The 21,134-nt window shown below is 44.9% G+C and overlaps 1 protein-coding gene across 1 annotated transcript; it reads right to left on the minus strand.

The window, feature by feature from the left end:
• Window positions 1-3,952: 3,952 nt before the first annotated feature.
• Window positions 3,953-5,581, minus strand: LOC5504351 (allatostatin-A receptor). The gene has a single exon (XM_001625215.3). The coding sequence runs from the start codon at window positions 5,564-5,566 to the stop codon at window positions 4,376-4,378; it is 1,191 nt and encodes a 396-aa protein (XP_001625265.3). The 5' UTR covers window positions 5,567-5,581; the 3' UTR covers window positions 3,953-4,375.
• Window positions 5,582-21,134: the final 15,553 nt, after the last annotated feature.

Below are 21,134 nucleotides of genomic sequence, written 5' to 3' on the forward strand. Positions count from 1 at the left end.
TCTTGTCTTTGTTTTCCTTTGTCTTGTCCTTGTTTTCCTTTGTCTTGTCCTTGTTTTCCTTTGTCTTGTCCTTGTTTTCCTTTGTCTTGTTCTTGTTGTTCTTTGTCTTGCTCTTGACGGTGTTTGTCCCTTTAGAATGTAGTTCCTCTTTCATCGCCATGCTATCTTCCCTTTCTACGCTTTTGTTGTAGTTCTTTTTCTTCCCTTTCTTACTCCCTTTCTTATCCTCAACGCTTTTCTCCGCAGTCCCGATGATGGTATTCTCAGCATGCATTGTTTTTTCATCCTTCTTTGCCGCATTCGTTTGGTCCTTCTTCTTACTAAAAAAACGTTTAACCTTCGATGCGTTAACTTCGCCCTTATCACTGTCATCTAAGAAAGAAAACAAAAAAGACTAAGAAAGAAAGCCAAAGTCAGTAAAGGAAATTTCCTTTTTGCTACTCTGGCCCCCGGAGGGCGATGTTTTTTTTTTACCTCTATCTTGATTCTTTCAACAATATCTTTCTCACCTCCTAAAATATTTTTTTATTCTGTTTTTCTTTTTTTTTCAAATTGGAAAAAAAGGTGGAACACTACATTGATACAAGCGGACATTATACAAAATTACAAAATATCTTATTTTCACCAAAAAGCTGTTTTTATAGATAACTTCGTTAAGCCTGTAAGCCAAACCAATCTAAATGATCCCTCACCTTTCTTGTCACTCATCGAAGCAACGCCTCCGTCATTCTGTTGACAAGTCTCGAAAGTGACGTCATAGATCTCTGCGTGAAGCTTCCATGGCTTTTTCCATCTAAACTCAACTTGACGACCCCAGAGGTGGAACGAGAGGAACAAGTTGTTTTTCGGCTTCTTTGCCGAAGCTTTGCCATTAGTAACGCACTGAAAAATAACAATCAATCTGAATAACTTATGACTTTGGGAATACACTAAGTGCTGAGTGATGGAAAGGGGAGATACGCAATAAAAAACCTTAAAGCCCGGGCGAACAAAAAATAACATATTGATGCCATACACATTTCCTCACACCCATCCCAGTTGATGCGCATTCCCTTCCTCCCATTACAGTTGATGCGCATTCCCTCACACCCATCACACTTGATGCGCATTCCCTCCCACTCATCACAGTTGATGCGCATTCCCTCCCACCCATCACAGTTGATGCGCATTTCCTCCCACCCATCACAGTTGATGCGCATTCCCTCCCACTCATCACAGTTGATGGGCATTCCCTCCCACTCATCACAGTTGATGCGCATTCCCTCCCACTCATCACAGTTAATGGGCATTCCCTCCCACTCATCCCAGTTGATGCGCATTCCTCCCACTCATCACAGTTGATGGGCATTCCCTCCCACCCATCACTGTTGATGCGCATTCCCTCCCACCCATCACAGTTGATGCGCATTCCCTTCCTCCCATTACAGTTGATGCGCATTCCCTCACACCCATCACACTTGATGCGCATTCCCTCCCACTCATCACAGTTGATGCGCATTCCCTCCCACCCATCACAGTTGATGCGCATTTCCTCCCACCCATCACAGTTGATGCGCATTCCCTCCCACTCATCACAGTTGATGGGCATTCCCTCCCACTCATCACAGTTGATGCGCATTCCCTCCCACTCATCACAGTTAATGGGCATTCCCTCCCACTCATCCCAGTTGATGCGCATTCCTCCCACTCATCACAGTTGATGGGCATTCCCTCCCACCCATCACTGTTGATGCGCATTCCCTTCCACCCATCACAGTTGATGGGCATTCCCTCCCACCCATCACAGTTGATGCGCATTCCCTCCCACTCATCACAGTTGATGGGCATTCCCTTCCACCCATCACAGTTGATGCGCATGCCCTCCCACCCATCACAGTTGATGCGCATTCCCTCCCACCCATCACAGTTGATGGGCATTCCCTCCCACCCATCACAGTTGATGCGCATTCCCTCCCACTCATCACAGTTGATGGGCATTCTTTCCACTCATCACAGTTGATGGGCATTCCCTCCCACTCATCACAGTTGATGGGCATTCCCTCACACCCATCACAGTTGATGCGCATTCCCTCCCATCTATCACAGTTGATGCGCATTCCCTCCCACCCATCACAGTTGATGCGCATTCCCTCCCACCCATCACAGTTGATGGGCATTCCCTCCCACCCATCACAGTTGATGCGCATTCCCTCCCACTCATCACAGTTGATGGGCATTCTTCCCACTCATCACAGTTGATGGGCATTCCCTCCCACTCAACACAGTTGATGGGCATTCCCTCCCACCCATCACAGTTGATGCGCATTCCCTCCCACCCATCACAGTTGATGCGCATGCCCTTCCACCCATCACAGTTGATGCGCATTCCCTTCCACCCATCACAGTTGATGCGCATTCCTCCCACTTATCATAGTTGATGCTCATTCCCTTCCACCCATCACAGTTGATGCGCATTCCCTCACACCCATCACTGTTGGTGCGCATTCCCTCCCACTCATTACAGTTGATGCGGTCTGAAATATTGACCGCAATGACTAAACAAGTCCGAACTTGGTCCAGTGAAAACCTGTTTAAACTAGAAAGCACCACTACAAGATAATGGTTAGCTGTGTCTATATCTTTTATTTGCCTACCTTTGGAGAAGCCTCGGCCGTGGGGCCTGGTTTCTTAGAGGGTGTGGGTGCTCCGTACAGATCTCTCACGGTGGGCAGTCTGCTAGTCGAGGCATTGGTTGCCACAGGGATCCCATTGCCACTAGCGCTGGACGTGATGGGTTCACACGAGAAGGGAGCCATGGATGGTGAATGGTGCTCCAATGTGTTGTGTCCTCCTATTGCCGCCTGTGATTGGGTTGACATAGATATTGAAAATTTCGTGTTTCAACAGTCTTTCAGTCACAAAACCTTACAAAATATTGTGTCCGTTATATCGAGGACGATTTCCGCTTTATGGACTTTTTAGTTATAGAACTTGACTGAAGAATGTAGAATCTGATTTTTCTTTCATTAAGGTAGTTCGCTAGTTCACGGTATACAAGAGAGATGGAAAAAATAGAACATGCATGCGTGAAGTTCGAATCTGAAAGTATGTACAAACTAATAAAATATTATTGTTTTATCTCACCAAACCGTTAGCCTGAACAGTTAATCAAAGTAAAACTAGTGTTAAATACGAGATGCCTGCACAGCCCACATAATGCAAAGATGAAAAACATTTTGAAATAAGAGGAAAAATATTTTGCTCAAAATAGTGTTAATGTTTTTTTGATAGAAAACAAAGCGCGCGCGCATATTGACTTTCGTAAGAAATAGATTAATTAAAAAAAAGATTAAGATCAATACCTTGTCCTCCCGCTTCTTCTTGTCTTTCTTCCCCGGCCTTTCACCTTCACCTCCGGGTGACCGGCCCTGATCCCATCTGATCAGACTTTCGTGCCAATTTGGCGCGTTGTCGGGAGCAATTGGTACAACTCCCTCACGCGTACGTGTCGCGTCGTCCATCTCACGCGTGTTATTGCGGTGAACACGCACACGGAACCATTCACGCGCGCCAACACAGTAGTTCGTGAGAACCGTGGCAATCGCTAAAAAATCTTCAAAATTGGCCATTGCAATAAAGGATTTTCTTCAAATGAAACGTTGATTTGCGAGAAACGATGATCAAGCAACTCAAAGACGCTGGGGTCAATTATGACTAATTAGCTTTGTGACGTCATTTAATTGACAAACGAACGCGCCGTGACGTGAATAAGCCTCGTTTTCGTGTTCAACGCAAGAATTCCTTTTTAGATATCCATCCAAAGGCCATACACTCAAGATGTTTTTCGTATATGCTTATATATAAAAAGTTAGAAGATGTATATATATGTTGTTATCATTCATATTCTCGTTTTATGTGTAAAGTCAATCTTATTTTGTGTACATATACAAATGCCACATAACTTGCAATACCATTTTTTTCTATCAATCCCTTTTATTTATCAACCAGTTCCATATGTACAATTGATTGGCCATATCTTCACTGATAAACTCGAACTGCTGTTGCGTCTCTCTTAGCTACTGGCTACCCTTCTTTCGTGCGAACAGCACTTTTATTGTATCCTGGCTACCTTTGTTTTCGATCTGCGCACCGCATTTTCTATCAGTGGTTTATTAGCGTGCATGGACCTTTTCATCAGTAAGTCCTGCCCTTATTTTTGAGTGCACATCATACGTATATCCTGCTACGCTTTTCGACTGCGCATCGCACTTTCTATCAGTGTTTCCTTTGTTAACCGTCTTGAATGTCCACTCATTCTTATTTCAGTAAATCACGTCTTTGACTGCTCTGTCAGTATTTCTTGGGCCCTATCGCCCCCTTTATAAATATCCCCTGGCTAGCATTTTTGAGTGCACATGCTATCCTTTTCCTTTATCGTGGAAAGGCGTCGCGTTTCCATTCTCTCACTGCCTGAAGGCGTTCGGTTGAGATGAGAAATATTCAACCTACAAGGACCACCGTATGGGATGTTATTGAAATTTGTCAATCTACGCTGATTGTTCCGCCCCCTATATCCGCGTGAATTGTAGTTGATGATAGTCAGTCTATCTGTTATACAGCAAGGACAAAGCATTCGTCGGATGATCCGGCCAAAGCGCTTACTCTGAAGACTATACAGTATCGGGTCCAAACAAGCATTTAAAGACACGAACATAATGGCAAAGTTGTACGTCTTGGAGTTGTAGTCAACAAGGGCGGGGCCTGTCACGTGATACAACATGTAGCACAATGGCAAGGGAAGCCAACAGACTGTATACGAGACAGTGACGGCGAGAAGGACCAATGTCACGCGCTTACGGAATCTACACGACGCCAAGTTTGCAGCGTTAAGTACACCCGCAGACTGGCGCCCCCACAAATGTTTCACAATCCCCGCATATGCCACTGTCATCATAGCCAAGGGCATGACAAAGTCCATTATAAAAAGCACAACAGAGTACACCCTGCCTACCATCACATTCCCCCATTTCTCGTCGCAAATCCTCAGGTCTTTGTTATACTTAGAAGAGTAGATAGAGGGAGATTCCAATGCCACGCCGTATATCCAGCTCAAGACAATGATGAGGTTGAGTTTTCGCTTAGAGGTCCTCGCGAGGCCGCGGTGGGGACGCAGGATGGCGAAGTAGCGCTCATACGCAATAGCAACAAGCGTAAACGCCGATGCTTGACCTCCAACCCATGATAAGTCCCTCACGAACTTACACAAGACGTCCCCGGCATTGCCCCGGGGGTGCGTCAGAATGAACCTGAAGGTGAAACGAGGGAGAACGAAAACTGCGGCTACTACATCTGCAATGGCTAAATTCACCAAGAGAAAATTGACGTTGGTCTGCATGGCAGGGTTGCGGATCACCGCTAAGACCACTAACAAGTTGCCAATCAAGCTGACGACAGCCAGCACACAGGGTACCACAGCTTCGGCAATATCCCCGGGTGAATATCCCTCCTCCGTCATCCTTATTCGGTGAAAACAAAATCGGCAGTTGATAAAAAGGTTATCGCCGTGAATATAAGAAAGAATTAGCATCGTGTGGACAAAACTTCCGAGATAAAGATAGAGTTACATTCACTGACGCCGCACTTGATTGACATATGGTTTCCGTACCAATTAAAAACTTCTGGATTTAGAAAAAAAGCAAATTATCGTGTTTCGCAAGACATGAATTCGATATTATAACCAAACAATAATTTTTTGTTATCTTTTTATTTTCGTACATTTTTTTTTTCAAAGCGGCTAACAGTTAGAGACCTTAAGACACAACTTCGTCGACAGTTAAGAACAACTGCATTATAATACCAATTACGAAAAAGTGTTCCGAAAGCTAGTTTTGTGTAGTCGTGTTTTGACATATCTGGCACCAAAAAAGTAACTTTATCTATTTCTTATGGACTTTTTTATTGTTTCTTCTTTGCAAGTGATTGTACACTGTGTATCTTGTGATCTAACTGCACCTGCCCGCTCACAACTTGCGTTCACCAGCAAACAAAACAATCACGAAAGCGTTTTATGTCATATAGAGATATCTTGCTTTTGTTTGTTTTGCGTGTTCCATTTTAAGAGTGCAGTGTACAAGTGCGGTTGATAACTGAATAGCATAGAGGCGATTTTAGGGAACCCAATTCAACATGGCGTCGTGAAAATGTTGGTTTGATATTAGAGCTAGAAAAAGTGGTAGGTTCTGGCAATTTTGCTCCGGGATATCTTCGTTAGTTAAATTCGCCACATCAAATTAGCATCGTTCAACGTCATGTTACCCCCATACGCAGAGGTTTGTGTCGCTCGTTTATGATGTGAAGCGACACAAGCACACAGAAAGCTCTGCGCAGGGGGGTAGCGCCATGTTGAATTGCATTCCCTAAAATTTTCCCAGCATGCTTTTCGCTTATCAACTCGACCCAATCCCCTGCGCATTCTGTACTCAAAATCGTCATGGCGTACCTAAATTGGAAAATAATAGACACTAATGAAAAACTAAATTGGTGACAATTTAAAGCAATTTTTCGTGCTGAAGATTGATGAGAGGGGCGCTGCATCAGCCATATCGTCATATGAAGGGCCTCTTTCTTCGAAATATTTTTATATTTTTGCGGTCAGTATTGATGACGGAGTATGATCAGCCACGCCCTTGGGACGGTAGCATCAACTTAACCCATCTTGGCAAATGCCACGGGGGGTGCGTAACTAAGCGTTTTTTCGCACATAACGGGATTGATAGCGGAGCTCCCATAGTCCGCTTGAGCGGAGCCCCATACTTAAGATAAAGTGGTATATAAAACAAATATGGTATAACAAATATTGGTAACCCATCGACTTGAGTTTTCGTGACGCGTCGTCCGTCCGTCACTTAAAAGCATCGTATGACATCCAAACAAGGCAGGTGTCATTTATGTGTCAAGGGAAATAAAAATCTTTGGTCACGTGATTTGTGACATCATCGATGACGTATTTCGGTTTAAGCATTTCATTTATGTGAAAATGGCAAAATTTTCACTGGGGAGCATGTGCCTAGAACCCCCTATTAAATATTATTTACACCCCGCCCTGAAAAATGGGCTCGAAATCAACTCCCCCCCCCCCCCCCCCACACACACACACACACACTAGGGACACACGCAATCACACAATAATTTTCTTGTTTTAGGGGAGGGCCTTAATTTTTGGTCGCCTTTTTTGAGGGGGGTTCACCATTTTTATGCTTTAGATAATGACTTTCCCTTTTAAACAATGGTTTCTAATATTTGATTAAAATAATTCACGTTTAACACTTAATTTTGTGTCTTAAACCAGAACCAACAATGCACATCAATTTAACTCATATGTTGATTCTCTATCGGTAATTGACCTAGCTCCACTATTCTTTCAAAATACATAAAAATTTCATAAAACAATAAATCCATAAAAACTATGGGTTATGGTATTGTATGCGAAAGTAATTTCTCGAGTACATTATTATTGATGAAGTTCTGTTAGTCATGACTTTTTTTGTCATCTCTTTTCCATCATGTTAAGCTCAACATATAAAATTTTCTATTCAGCAAATAACAGTTGTTCTGAATCGTAATTGATTCAGTCATTTTTAATTGTAATGCTTGGAGTGTCATCCAAGCATCAGTCAGCAGTCAGCATCAGCAGTCAGCATCAGCAGTCAGGAAGTATAGCACCCTATACTTCCTGACTTTGTTGGCCTCTGGAATATATACAAGATAAGACGGGCTCCCCTTATCATATCCCAGGAATACTCCCTTAGTACATCTGTCATCAAGTTTCTTTTTCATCTGTTTGTACGCAAAACACTCAGACCCAAAAACTCTCATGTTAGAGAGATTAGGCTTGCGCCCTGTCATGGCTTGGTACGGCGTTTGCTGTAGACGCTTATTAAAGCATCGATTGCGTATGTACCCAGCCGCAAATACTGCATAAGGCCAGAACTCTCTACTAACATTACCCTGAGTCAGTAGGCACCTTCCCATCTCAAAAAGAGTTCGCCAGTGGCGTTCAGCAGTGCCATTCTGGTGAGGGGAATTTGGACACGATTTGCTATGGTTGATCCCATTCCTTAAAAGAAGAGACTCAAACTCATTTGAAATGAACTCACCACCTCCATCAGATCTTATGGTCTTCACTTTACCATACGGGGCCATATCCGCCAAAAACCTTTCTGTCGCCCTAGTTGCGTAGCTCTTATTCTTCAAGAAATACACTGTTTCTGCACCTTTAAAATCATCAGTAAAAACAATGCAATATCTAAAACCATCGCGAGCAATCGGATCAACTGGCCCTGCGAGATCTGTGTGTACTCATTCTAATGGGGCCTTTGCTCTGGCATCTGGCTTTCTGTTACGACTATCTGCCAGCTTACCTAAAATGCAGGTACTACAATCTCCTGACTTGACACTACCTTTGCCACTAACCTTCATTCCGTCTACAACGGCTTCTAGCTTAAGGATGTCATCATAATTACAGTGGCCTAGAATTGCATGCAATTCCTTAATGTCTCGTGTGTAGTTAACAGAATCACACTTAACATTCTTATCATACACATTAAGGTAATACAATCTACCGTCCTTCTCTATATTGAATATAGTTCCATCCTTGTACTTCAGCTCAGCATGGTCTGGCTGGAAAGTTACCCAGGCTCCCTTCTCTGTTGCAGCTTGTACTGAGAAGATATCTTGGAGGTAGGAAGGGACAAACAGGGCCTTCGTTAGAGTAGCCTTCTTGGGGTTTCCATTCACGTCGAGAAGGGTGACTTCTACATCTCCTCGCATAAGGGCGATATTGTTAGCTCTGGTTCCATTTGCTAACTCTATGAAGTGCTTTGAAGGATTAAACTCAGTGTCAAATCTGGTGAATTTGGATTTGTATGTTATAATATGGCTTGTGGCGCCACAGTCCACCAGAAGTAATTTAGGTTTTCCAGTATCAGCTTCACTTGAACCTGCTTTCACTTTTCTCACTTTAAAAACAAATGAGTGGTCATCCTCCTCTTCATCTTCTTCCTTCTCTGTCACCTGGTTCACCTTGTCCGTTTGTCTACCCCTTTGTCTGCGGCACGCGGAATCATTATGGGTAGCAGAACGGCACGTACTGCACCACATCTCGCTCCTTCGCTTCTCGGGGGCTGTGCAAATACGGGCTATATGTCCTTGTTGGTTGCACTTAAAACATGTGATATCCCCATTCCTCCTGGGCTTGTGTTGTCTACCTTGTTCGGAAGAAACATTCTTGGTCTTCATGACGGAATCCATCTCAGTTGTTCTGGATTTCTCGGTGTCTTCAAAACTCCTGAGAGCGACCTTGAACTCGGTGAAGGTTTGCTGTTTATCACTTTGGGTGATGACAACAACAAATGGCTTAAAACTCTCTGGCAAACCCTTGAGAACCATCGCAATCAGTAGGCTATCTGTCACTGTTTCTTTGGCATTCTTGAGAGCTGTGGCTGCTTTCTCAGCCCTTATTATATACTCTGTGACAGATTCGTCGGGCGATTTCACGGGCGACGTCAACTCGGTGTAAAGCGAAATTACACGTGGCTTCCCGGTTCCAGCGTAATGTTCTCGTAAAATCTTCAGCGCTTTTCTTCCATCATCAGTTGCATCTCTCATAACTAATGACAGGCTCTTGTCATCGAGAAATTGTATCAGCTCGGCAAATGCTTCTTCGTTCTTCGAGGCATCAACTACGCTCTCGGCAAGGATGATATCTTTCAATTTCTGAAGCTTCATGTATCCTAGAAACTTTATCTCCCATTGTTCGTATCTTCTTTCATCTCCATCGAAAAGAAGGCGCCCGTACCTTCCAGTGGCAACTCGCCTGGGCCCATAACTTGTTGGATTAGTTGCAGCGCTCATGATGGAGGAAAACTATCGTGGATTACACAAAGACACATAAAGACACGCCATCTTGGTTAGCTCCCGAATCTCGAAGAACATCCGGGATCTTTTATTTGTATAATCATACACAGGGATCCCATCCCATGAGATCACACTCTAACAAAACCCAATCGCCACTTCTCTAAGACTCTATCATCCCCTACCCCCTCTCTAAAACCCAATCATCACTTCTCTAAGTCTCTATCATCCCCTACCCCCTCTCTAAAACCGAATCACCACTTCTCCAAGACTCTATCATCCCCTACCCCCTCTCTAAAACCCAATCACCACTTCTCTAAGACTCTATCATCCCTATCCAATCACCACATCTCTAAGACTCTATCATCCCCTACCCCCTCTCTAAAACCCCATCAACTCCCGTCTAAAACACAATCAACACATCTCTAAAACCCATGAGAAGGGGCTTTTCACTGCCATCCATAACTTCTGCTGCTGTCTCACTGCCATCCATAACTTCTGCTGCTGTCTCACTGCCATCCATAACTTTTGCTGCTGTCTCACTGCCATCCATAATTTCTGCTGCTGTCTCACTACTATCCATAACTTTTGCTGCTGTCTCACTGCTATCCATAACTTCTGCTGCTGTCTCACTGCTATCCATAACTTCTGCTGTCTCACTGCCATCCATAACTTCTGCTGCTGTCTCACTGCCATCCATAACTTCTGCTACTGTCTCACTGCCATCCATAACTTTTGCTGCTGTCTCACTGCCATCCATAACTTCTGCTGCTGTCTCACTGCCATCCATAACTTTTGCTGCTGTCTCACTGCCATCCATAACTTTTGCTGCTGTCTCACTGCCATCCATAACTTTTGATGCTGTCTCACTGCCATCCATAACTTTTGCTGCTGTCTCACTGCCATCCATAACTTCTGCTGCTGTCTCACTGCCATCCATAACTTCTGCTGCTGTCTCACTGCCATCCATAACTTCTGCTGCTGTCTCACTGCCATCCATAACTTCTGCTGCTGTCTCACTGCCATCCATAACTTCTGCTGCTGTCTCACTGCCATCCATAACTTTTGCTGCTGTCTCACTACTATCCATAACTTCTGCTGCTGTCTCACTGCCATCCATAACTTCTGCTGCTGTCTCACTGCTATCCATAACTTTTGCTGCTGTCTCACTGCTATCCATAACTTCTGCTGCTGTCTCACTGCTATCCATAACTTTTGCTGCTGTCTCACTGCTATCCATAACTTCTGCTGCTGTCTCACTGCTATCCATAACTTCTGCTGCTGTCTCACTGCCATCCATAACTTCTTCTGCTGTCTCACTGCTATCCATAACTTCTTCTGCTGTCTCACTGCTATCCATAACTTTTGCTACTGTCTCACTGCTATCCATAACTTCTGCTGCTGTCTCACTGCCATCCATAACTTTTGCTGTTGTCTCACTGCCATCCATAACTTTTGATGCTGTCTCACTGCCATCCATAACTTTTGCTGCTGTCTCACTGCCATCCATAACTTCTGCTGCTGTCTCACTGCCATCCATAACTTCTGCTGCTGTCTCACTGCCATCCATAACTTCTGCTTTGCATATGACAATTTATACGTGGGCTTGACGTTTCTTAGCAGGGTCAAGATACCTGTTTCGCGACTAACGGCAGTGAACGGCAAGGTACAATAGTATTTCTTAACACGCTATTTTTCATAGCCTTTGTTCGGTCAACGCCATGGTTTACCGCAATCAGATTTGAGGGAAAACCTTACCACGACTATAATTTGACAGTTAAATTCACCGATATTGTATACAGTCACTCATTTCCCTTCCTAAGTTTTCCTGCCTTTGCAGCCCTTTCAAACAATTCCATCTCGACTCCGCTCAAGCTCATTCCATAAATGGAAACTTGGGGAGCTGCGCGCGCGTACTGCAAGTCCCTTGGAGGTGACCTCGCCTCCATAGCGACCGAGGAGGAATAGGACTACATCTCAAACACGCTCTTGTGTGCACGCCTAGAGGTGCAACGACTTTGTTGCTTGTTAGTAGGAAAAGAAGGCATCACAGGCTTTCGCGAAAACCAGCAATTATGATGAACATAGCGCTATTACGTTGCATGGGGGATTGGGTCGAGTTGATAAGCGAATAGCATGCTAGGACGATTGCAGCCCCCCCCCCCCCCCCCACTCACACACATCCTAACCTTTCCCCAGCGCGCGCCTCGTCTCCTTCTCTCTTCTTTCCCAACACTTTGGGCGTTCTATGCAGGCTACTCGGAAATAGTATAGTCATGTGATTTCGCTATTGCTAGGTAACGTGGGCTCAGAGGCAAAGCTTTCAGCATTGTGGTACCTGGACGGGACGGACCCTAATATCACGTGAGTGAGAGCTAGAACGTTCTACTATATTTATGTTATTTACCAGCTGGGAGGTCCGTATCGTGAAATACCGTGACCGAGGCCGAGGTCACGGTATTACCGATACGGACCGACCCCCTCGCCCATGATTATTCAATAAACTCCATTTTGTATTTCCACACAACGCTTTAAATCCCCCAGAAATACAGAACCTCCTAAGAAGACATTCTCTGAGTTTTGACCAACTATTTTGTAAAATAATTTAGTCCAGATTGATACGTCGTTCTCAACTCGAATTGATCGAAGAAATGTCTTCTTTCGCTTGAAATCCTCCACAGACGATAAGATATATTCACTAAAGAACTTCTCTTGAATGTGGATACGTTTAGCTGGTTATGCATAGGTAAATTTCTAGAGTGATTTGTCGATTTTCTTCGTATAAGGGACTGTTTGCTGCTTTTTCTATCCCAAATAAACTTTCAGCAATCTTAAAGTTGTCGCTCGCGTTCCAAATTCATAATGGCGGGAAATTTCCCGCCATAAGCCGATTTTCCGAAAAGTCAATGATTCTGATGAAATGACAAAAAAAAAATGCCGTTTTAGTGTAAAGATTCATAACCTGGGGAGTAAAATTCCAGTTGTCGATTGTCATTTTACAAATCAACTCACTATTTCGAGCTTTGGAGGTGAGCGGTCCGGTATCGCGGGGTCCGGATCGACCTCGCGAGAGCCAATCAGAGCGCGATATTTGATGGATACCGGACCCCTAAAAAAACAAAGAAAGTTATTTGTCGCTATAATGCTAGTGTGGCCTAGTGTGTTGGCGCGTCGACAGGGCTCGTATCTTGGCTCTGGCTGGGGTTTTATCATCTTTTTATTTTATTCGAATTTTAGTCACAAGTGAGTGAAGTGAGTTTTCTGATCTGCTTCCCCCCCCCCCCCCCCCCCCCGGGTACGGGCCTGACTCGGCAAGCAGTGAACCATCTAGCAGTGACCCACCCTCGGTCACAGTGAAGCTTTCTAACAATACACATTGGAGCCTTGCTCTATTGTACCTTTCACACCAGTATAACTGTTGAAGTTATACAAGAACTAGCCGCGCTTATTTAGCAAGAGATTTATTCATTTACTAATGCTGCTATGTTACCTATGTCTTTTAGGCTCCATGGAAATGCTGTGTACAAGCAGATAGACGGTTACAAGGCATCATGTCTTGATGGGAGTACAGGTTCCTACGCCAATACTCCTAAACAGGATATCAACAAGCGTCCCTTCACTATCGCGGCTTGGATCAACCTACTGTCCTAGTTGCGTTGGAACCTGTACTGTCCTTATCTCCCTCACTATCGCGGCTTGGATCAACCTACTGTCCTAGTTGTGTTGGAACCTGTACTGTCCTTATCTCCCGAAGGAGCCACGATTTACGCAGACTGGTCCCCTCCGTACAAATTTATACTCAAAGTAACACCTGATAATGCTATTTATCATATCTGAACAGACAAATTCACGGACTTGGTCATCATCAAGTATGATTGGTATATAATAGTTATATTTTCTATTACTATTGTCAGTTGGGTGCTTAGGGCGGCTATTCCCCACGGCTCTGGCCACCTAAATCCTGTGTAACTACCTTCACGTGGTGCACCTGTCCTTGACAAAAAGTTACACTAGGGACCGAGTAAGGGACGGTATATTCCCTTTCTGGGTAGGTGGAGCTCGTTAGCCTTGGTTGGCAATCCACCTAGGGGAAGGAAAACCCTGATTCCAAACCTCCGCTGCCTTGCGGCTATACCCGGTCTGGGAAAGGCTTCAGGAGTCAACCTCGAGGAAAAATCTGGGAGTAAACCTTTGTTACTTCTTTGGGCGGATGAGCTTCGAATAGGTCAACGGCCAGCACCGGCGGATCTGATGGTCAACCCGGCTTCAGTTTCCGGCAACAAGTTGCAACGAGTTGTTTCTGCGGCCATCCCAGCTATGCTGGGTTGTCGATAAACAAGACCTCTCGCCAAGGGACACTACCCTCGCGCCAGGTAGTGTCGTCATCAGTGGTGCAGCCTCACAGTTTTTATGGAAAGTCAATCTAGTAGTATTGGAGCTATGGCTACCGCATTCGGGGGAACCGATGCGCCACCCAGTGCGGCAGTGGCGAAAAATGGACGAAGACCGCACTCGGCTATAATTTCCAGAGCAATCGACAATCGTCAGTTTCTATCTTCTAGAAAGCAAGCTCTAACCCTTGGAGCTTGGAATGTCCGTACTACCAATGACGGCGATGGTTCTCTAAGACCAGAGCGAGCCACAGCACTCATTTGTCGTGAGCTGGAGCATGCTAATATCGATATCTGTGCTTTAAGCGAAGTCCGACGTCCCAACACTGGTAACATTGTAGAAAGGAGTCATACTATCTTCTGGAGTGGGGGAAGTGAGAGAACAGCCGGTGTCGGATTTGCTATCTCCAACAGACTTGTATCGCAAGGGATTTGTCCAACACCTATCAACGACAGACTTATGCAAATGCGTGTTCCATTGGAAAGTGGTAACTACCTCACCCTTGTTAGCGTATACGCTCCTACCATGCAAAGAACATCTGAGGAAAAAGAGGTATTTTACGAAAAGCTCCGTTGTTGCCTTCCTTCAGCTCAGAACAACCCTCTTATTGTGTTGGGCGATTTCAATGCTCGTGTGGGTCAAGACTACAAATCCTGGCCTGATGTTATCGGTAAGCACGGTGTTGGAAAGATGAACTCGAATGGCCTCATGCTCCTTGAGTTTTGCACTCGGTTGCAGCTAAGTGTCATGGGTACAATGTTTCAATTAAAGGATAGCTTGAAGAACACGTGGCAACACCTCCGCTCTAAGCACTGGCACCAACTCGATCATGTGCTAGCCAATCAAGCTGCTAAGCCTTTTATTAAAGTAACCAAAGTCAATCAAGCTGCCGACTGTTTCACGGACCACAAGCTTTTAGTGTCTAATTGTGCTTTTCCTTTGAAGCGCAAGAAGAATATCTCAAGACCCCCGAAAAAGCTAGACACTCGTCTCAATGACGATAAGAAAGTGAAGCTCGTTCAGTTTTTAGATGAGAAAATTCCTGCTTGTAATAACGATTTCGAAGATCTGCAAGATATTCTTCAACAAGCTGCAAACCATGTTTTCGAAAGGAAAAAGAGGATCCAAAATGACTGGTTTGATGACCAAGATGAGGAAATTCGAAACTTACTTCAAGACAAAAGCCTAGACAGGCACTCGTTAAGAACACGTATCAGACAAATCAAGGATGCATGGTTTCAAAAGAAAGCTGAAGAAGCTGAGCATTTTTCTCAAACAAAAAATCCAAGAGAGTTCTATGCCACCTTGAATGCAGTCTATGGCCCAAGATCAAGAAATTCTCATCCTGTTCGCTCTAAAGAAGGCACTCTTTTGGCCGATCCCATAGAAGTCAAAGGTAGATGGGTGGAGCACTTTAGTGATTTGCTAAATCTCCCGAGTGATGTTGACTTAAAAATCGTGGACGAACTTGACCAATTACCAATCATGCAGTCTATGGATGATCCTGTTACAGACCAGGAGCTGGAAAAAGCCATTTCAAACACCAAACTTGGGAAGAGCCCTGGTTTTGATGGTGTCCTTCCAGAAGTCATTGTTTATGGTGGTCGCTGCCTGAGAGCTTTTCTTCTCATCCTCTTTAATATCATCTGGGCGTCTGAAATCATTCCTCAAGTGTGGAAAGATGCAATTATCACCATTTTATTTAAGAAGGGCGACAGAAGCGAATGTGGAAACTACAGGGGGATATCACTACTAAGCGTCGTGGGGAAAATATTCGCAGATATCATCTTGCAAAGACTACAGCTGCTTGCGGAATTTATATATCCCCAGTCCCAGTCAGGGTACCGAGCTGGTAGGGGCACTATTGATGGCATATTCACTCTTCGTCAGCTTATGGAAAAGACCAGAGAGCAACGTAACAACATGTATATAGTCTTTGTAGACTTTGTGAAAGCCTTCGACACTGTCAATCGTGAACTTCTCTTTTCGATCCTTGGCAAACTAGGATGCCCACCAAAGTTCATAAGTATAATAAAGAAGCTATATTCTGATGTTCATGCTAGGCTAATCGTAGACGGAGAGCTAACTCGAGCATTTGAATACAACTGTGGTGTCAAGCAAGGATGTAAGTTAGCACCAACTCTATTCGGCATCTATGCTGCTGTCCTGCTCTGGTTGGCCTTTAATAAAATTGAACACACCTGCAGCATCAAGATAAGATTCCGATTTGATGGTAATCTCTTCGATCTTCGCAGGCTCAAAGCAAAAACAAAAGTCCTTACGGAATTCATCAGGGAGGCACAGTACGCTGACGATATCGCCTTATTTAGCGATACCCCAGAGGGTCTGCAGTCTTTACTTACATCGTACAATGAACTTGCTAAGAGAATGGGGATGCGCATTAACACTAAAAAGACGGAGACTATGTGTATTGGTAATACTGCCGACTTTTATGTTGATGGCATTAAGCTGGTCAATGTTACTCACTTTAAATACCTTGGTAGTATCCTGTCAAGTGACTGCTCAATGAGAGCGGAGCTCACATCTCGTATACAAGCTGTATCATGTGCTTATGGTCGCCTTCGAAAGAGAGTTTTCGACTCACGTGATCTCACTGTACCAACCAAGATCGCTGTTTATAATCAATGTCTAATGCCTCTCTTATTGTACGGTAGTGAGACATGGACTGTATATCAGCATGAAGTTAGAGAACTTCGTACTCTGCAACAACGCCATTTACGCCTAATCCTCAAGATCAAGTGGGATGACTATATAAGCAATGAAGACGTCCTCCGTCGTGCAAACGTAGATGATATTGAAACAAAATTAGCTAGAAATCGTCTCCGCTGGCTTGGTCACCTCTGCCGAATGGACGATGACAGAGTGCCTAAGCAGCTGTTATTTTCGGAGCTAGAACACGGGTCTCGCCCAGTTGGTCGTCCTAAACTAAGATTCAAGGACATTTTGAAAAAAGACCTCAAAATTGGATGCGTCCTTGAAGCGTGGAACTATCATGTACATAATAGAAAGGAATGGAGGGCGATCACAAATAACATCTGCACGTCATACGACAAAAGAAGATATGAAACCTATTTAAAACAAAGGGAAGCTCGCCGTAAAAGGGCGGAGAACAGTTAAATACAAACTGTGTTATACCCGTTCGCGGGTGCAGGCGCTTATATATATTGTCAGTCACAACCAACGTATCGCCACCAGCATCAGCCACTTTCACTTTCACCACAACCATCATCCATTACTTCATAATCATCATTCATCACATCGTCATCGTCATCGTCATCCATCACATCATCATCATTACCACCACCACCACCAACACCACCATCATCACCATCATCATTATCGTCGTCGTCGTCGTCGCCATTATGGCAACCACCACCATCATTATTACTGCTACCATACCCAGGCCCGTAACCAGGGGGGTACGGGGGTGCGCCCACAACGGCCGAAGGTCCACTTTCGAATCCCAATGGACGTGCTGTTTGTAGACAAAACTATAAACCATAAGCTAGATCTATCTGGTAGGTAACCAAATCCGGCAATAAATGTCCCGTGAAGATACTGCAAAGGCTGGACAAATTTTTATCAGAGAAGTCATTCCCCCCCCCGGAAAAAATTAGGTCCACTTTTTCGGATTTCGCACTCCCCCAAGAAAAATCCTGGGTACGGGCCTGCATACTATCACCATCACCATCACCATCACCATCACCATCACCATCACCATCACCATCACCATCACCATCACCATCACCATCACCATCACCATCACCATCCACCATCACCATCCACCATCACCATCCACCATCACCATCCACCATCACCATCCACCATCACCATCCACCATCACCATCACCATCACCATCACCATCACCATCACCATCACCATCACCATCACCATCACCATCACCATCACCATCACCATCACCATCACCATCACCATCACCATCACCATCACCATCACCATCACCATCACCATCCACCATCCACCATCACCATCACCATCACCATCCACCATCACCATCCACCATCACCATCCACCATCCACCATCCACCATCCACCATCCACCATCCACCATCCACCATCCACCATCCACCATCCACCATCCACCATCCACCATCCACCATCACCATCCACCATCACCATCCACCATCCACCATCACCATCCACCATCACCATCCACCATCACCATCCACCATCCACCATCCACCATCCACCATCACCATCCACCATCCACCATCCACCATCCACCATCCACCATCACCATCCACCATCCACCATCACCATCACCATCACCATCCACCATCCACCATCACCATCACCATCACCATCACCATCACCATCACCATCACCATCACCATCACCATCACCATCACCATCACCATCACCATCACCATCACCATCCACCATCCACCATCACCATCCACCATCCACCATCCACCATCCACCATCCACCATCCACCATCACCATCCACCATCCACCATCACCATCACCATCCACCATCACCATCCACCATCACCATCCACCATCACCATCACCATCAACCATCACCATCCACCATCACCATCCACCATCACCATCCACCATCACCATCCACCATCACCATCACCATCACCATCACCATCACCATCACCATCACCATCCACCATCACCATCCACCATCACCATCACCATCACCATCACCATCCACCATCCACCATCACCATCACCATCACCATCACCATCACCATCACCATCACCATCACCATCACCATCACCATCACCATCACCATCACCATCACCATCCACCATCACCATCACCATCCACCATCCACCATCCACCATCCACCATCCACCATCACCATCCACCATCACCATCCACCATCACCATCCACCATCACCATCACCATCCACCATCCACCATCACCATCACCATCACCATCACCATCACCATCACCATCACCATCACCATCACCATCACCATCACCATCACCATCCACCATCCACCATCACCATCACCATCCACCATCCACCATCCACCATCACCATCCACCATCACCATCCACCATCACCATCCACCATCACCATCCACCATCACCATCACCATCACCATCACCATCACCATCACCATCACCATCACCATCACCATCCACCATCCACCATCCACCATCACCATCACCATCACCATCACCATCCACCATCCACCATCACCATCCACCATCACCATCCACCATCACCATCCACCATCACCATCCACCATCGCCATCCACCATCACCAATACAAACAACATTAAGAACATCGCCGTCATCGTCGTCGTCGCTGTTATGGTCACCACCAACATTATCACCCTCACCACTATTCCAATAATCACCATGCCATTATCATCACCATCACCACCACAATCACTATCATCATCATCACGCCATTATCATTACCATCACCACCACAATCACTAATTATCATCATCATCATTCCATTATCATCGCCATCACCACCACAATCACTATCATCATCATTCCATTATAATCGCCATAACCACCACAATCACTATTATCATTATCATTCCATTATCATTGCCATCACCACCACAATCACTATTATCATCATCATCATGCCATTATCATCACCATCACCACCACAATCACTATCATCATCATTCCATTATCATTGCCGTCATCACCACTGTCACTGTTATCATTATATGCCATTATAATTGCCATCATCACCACCACTTGTCTACGACTATTACACGTCCTGCCTTTTATCCCTTGCTTCACAGGTCGATCAGCCTCGATAAGTGGACACATGTTGCCGCTATGTGGCGTAACGGCCGAGAAGAAGCCTTGCTATTTATCGATAGCGAACTCGTGACCACTGTACCAGCCCTAAATTTCACAAACCTGGATCTTTCCGCAACAGGTCATGAGAGTTACGACATTCGCCTACAGCGAAACACTAGTCACGTGATGCACGGCTACATCCGGGACCTGTGGGTTTAACTTTGGTTTCATGACAGTGGATAAGTTTGCAAGAATTCTAGGTAAATACCTATGACTGTTAAAGGCTGTGCAACGGGAACGGGCATGGAGTCATAGCTAGACGCGCATACATTTTAAGGCATTTTTTTGCATGTTCCTCAATCCTTCTGTAATGAAAAAGAATTAATACTCTAAAGGGAGTGCTTCGATTCCAAGATTGGCCCCGGGTGTGTGCGAGTGCTCGTATTCTCTCGTCTTTAATAAAGACTAAATTAAAGCTCGGCCCTTATATAAACACAACAAAAATCCCAATGGATTCTCGGAGTAATCGCTAATCCTTTAATTTTCAGCGAAGAATGATACATATGACGGTGTTTGGTTTTGACTGAACGATCTTCAGAACGAAGGAACTTACAGTTAGTCGGGCAGGTCAGCGGTCAACATCACACACTGACATGCGTTCGAACCGGATAATGGTCTAGGTTCGCAGCACTGTGGGCTCATGTTCCTGGAAGGGAAGGGAATGCGCCTTTATCTGTAAAATATCCTGTACTATGAGTCCGCTGTAATGAGGTCTGCGGAAGGGAATGGTCCTTCAATTGTAAAATATCCTAAGCTATCTATCACTCTTATATATTTTACCACATGTCCTTACAGACGGCACACTTGTCTTATTGAGACTCACCAAACAAAGAAAACAAAAACCGACCCGTTATTTTTAGGACAGGAGTTTGGTAGGTATTATAGAGATATATAAATCAGACCCTATAAGTATCTATTTATCAAGGCAACAAGCGCTTTTAGTGCCGATGGCAATAAATGCAAAAGCAAGTAATTCTTGGACAGCTCTTGAGATTTGTATGATAAAATGCTCTT

Source organism: Nematostella vectensis, chromosome 3 (assembly GCF_932526225.1).
Source record: "Nematostella vectensis chromosome 3, jaNemVect1.1, whole genome shotgun sequence".
Classification (NCBI taxonomy): Eukaryota; Metazoa; Cnidaria; class Anthozoa; order Actiniaria; family Edwardsiidae; genus Nematostella; species Nematostella vectensis.

Bases quoted from the DNA above. Each gene is read 5' to 3' on its own strand.
- LOC5504351 (XM_001625215.3), bottom strand. From the start codon at position 5,566: ATGCTAATTCTTTCTTATATTCACGGCGATAACCTTTTTATCAACTGC.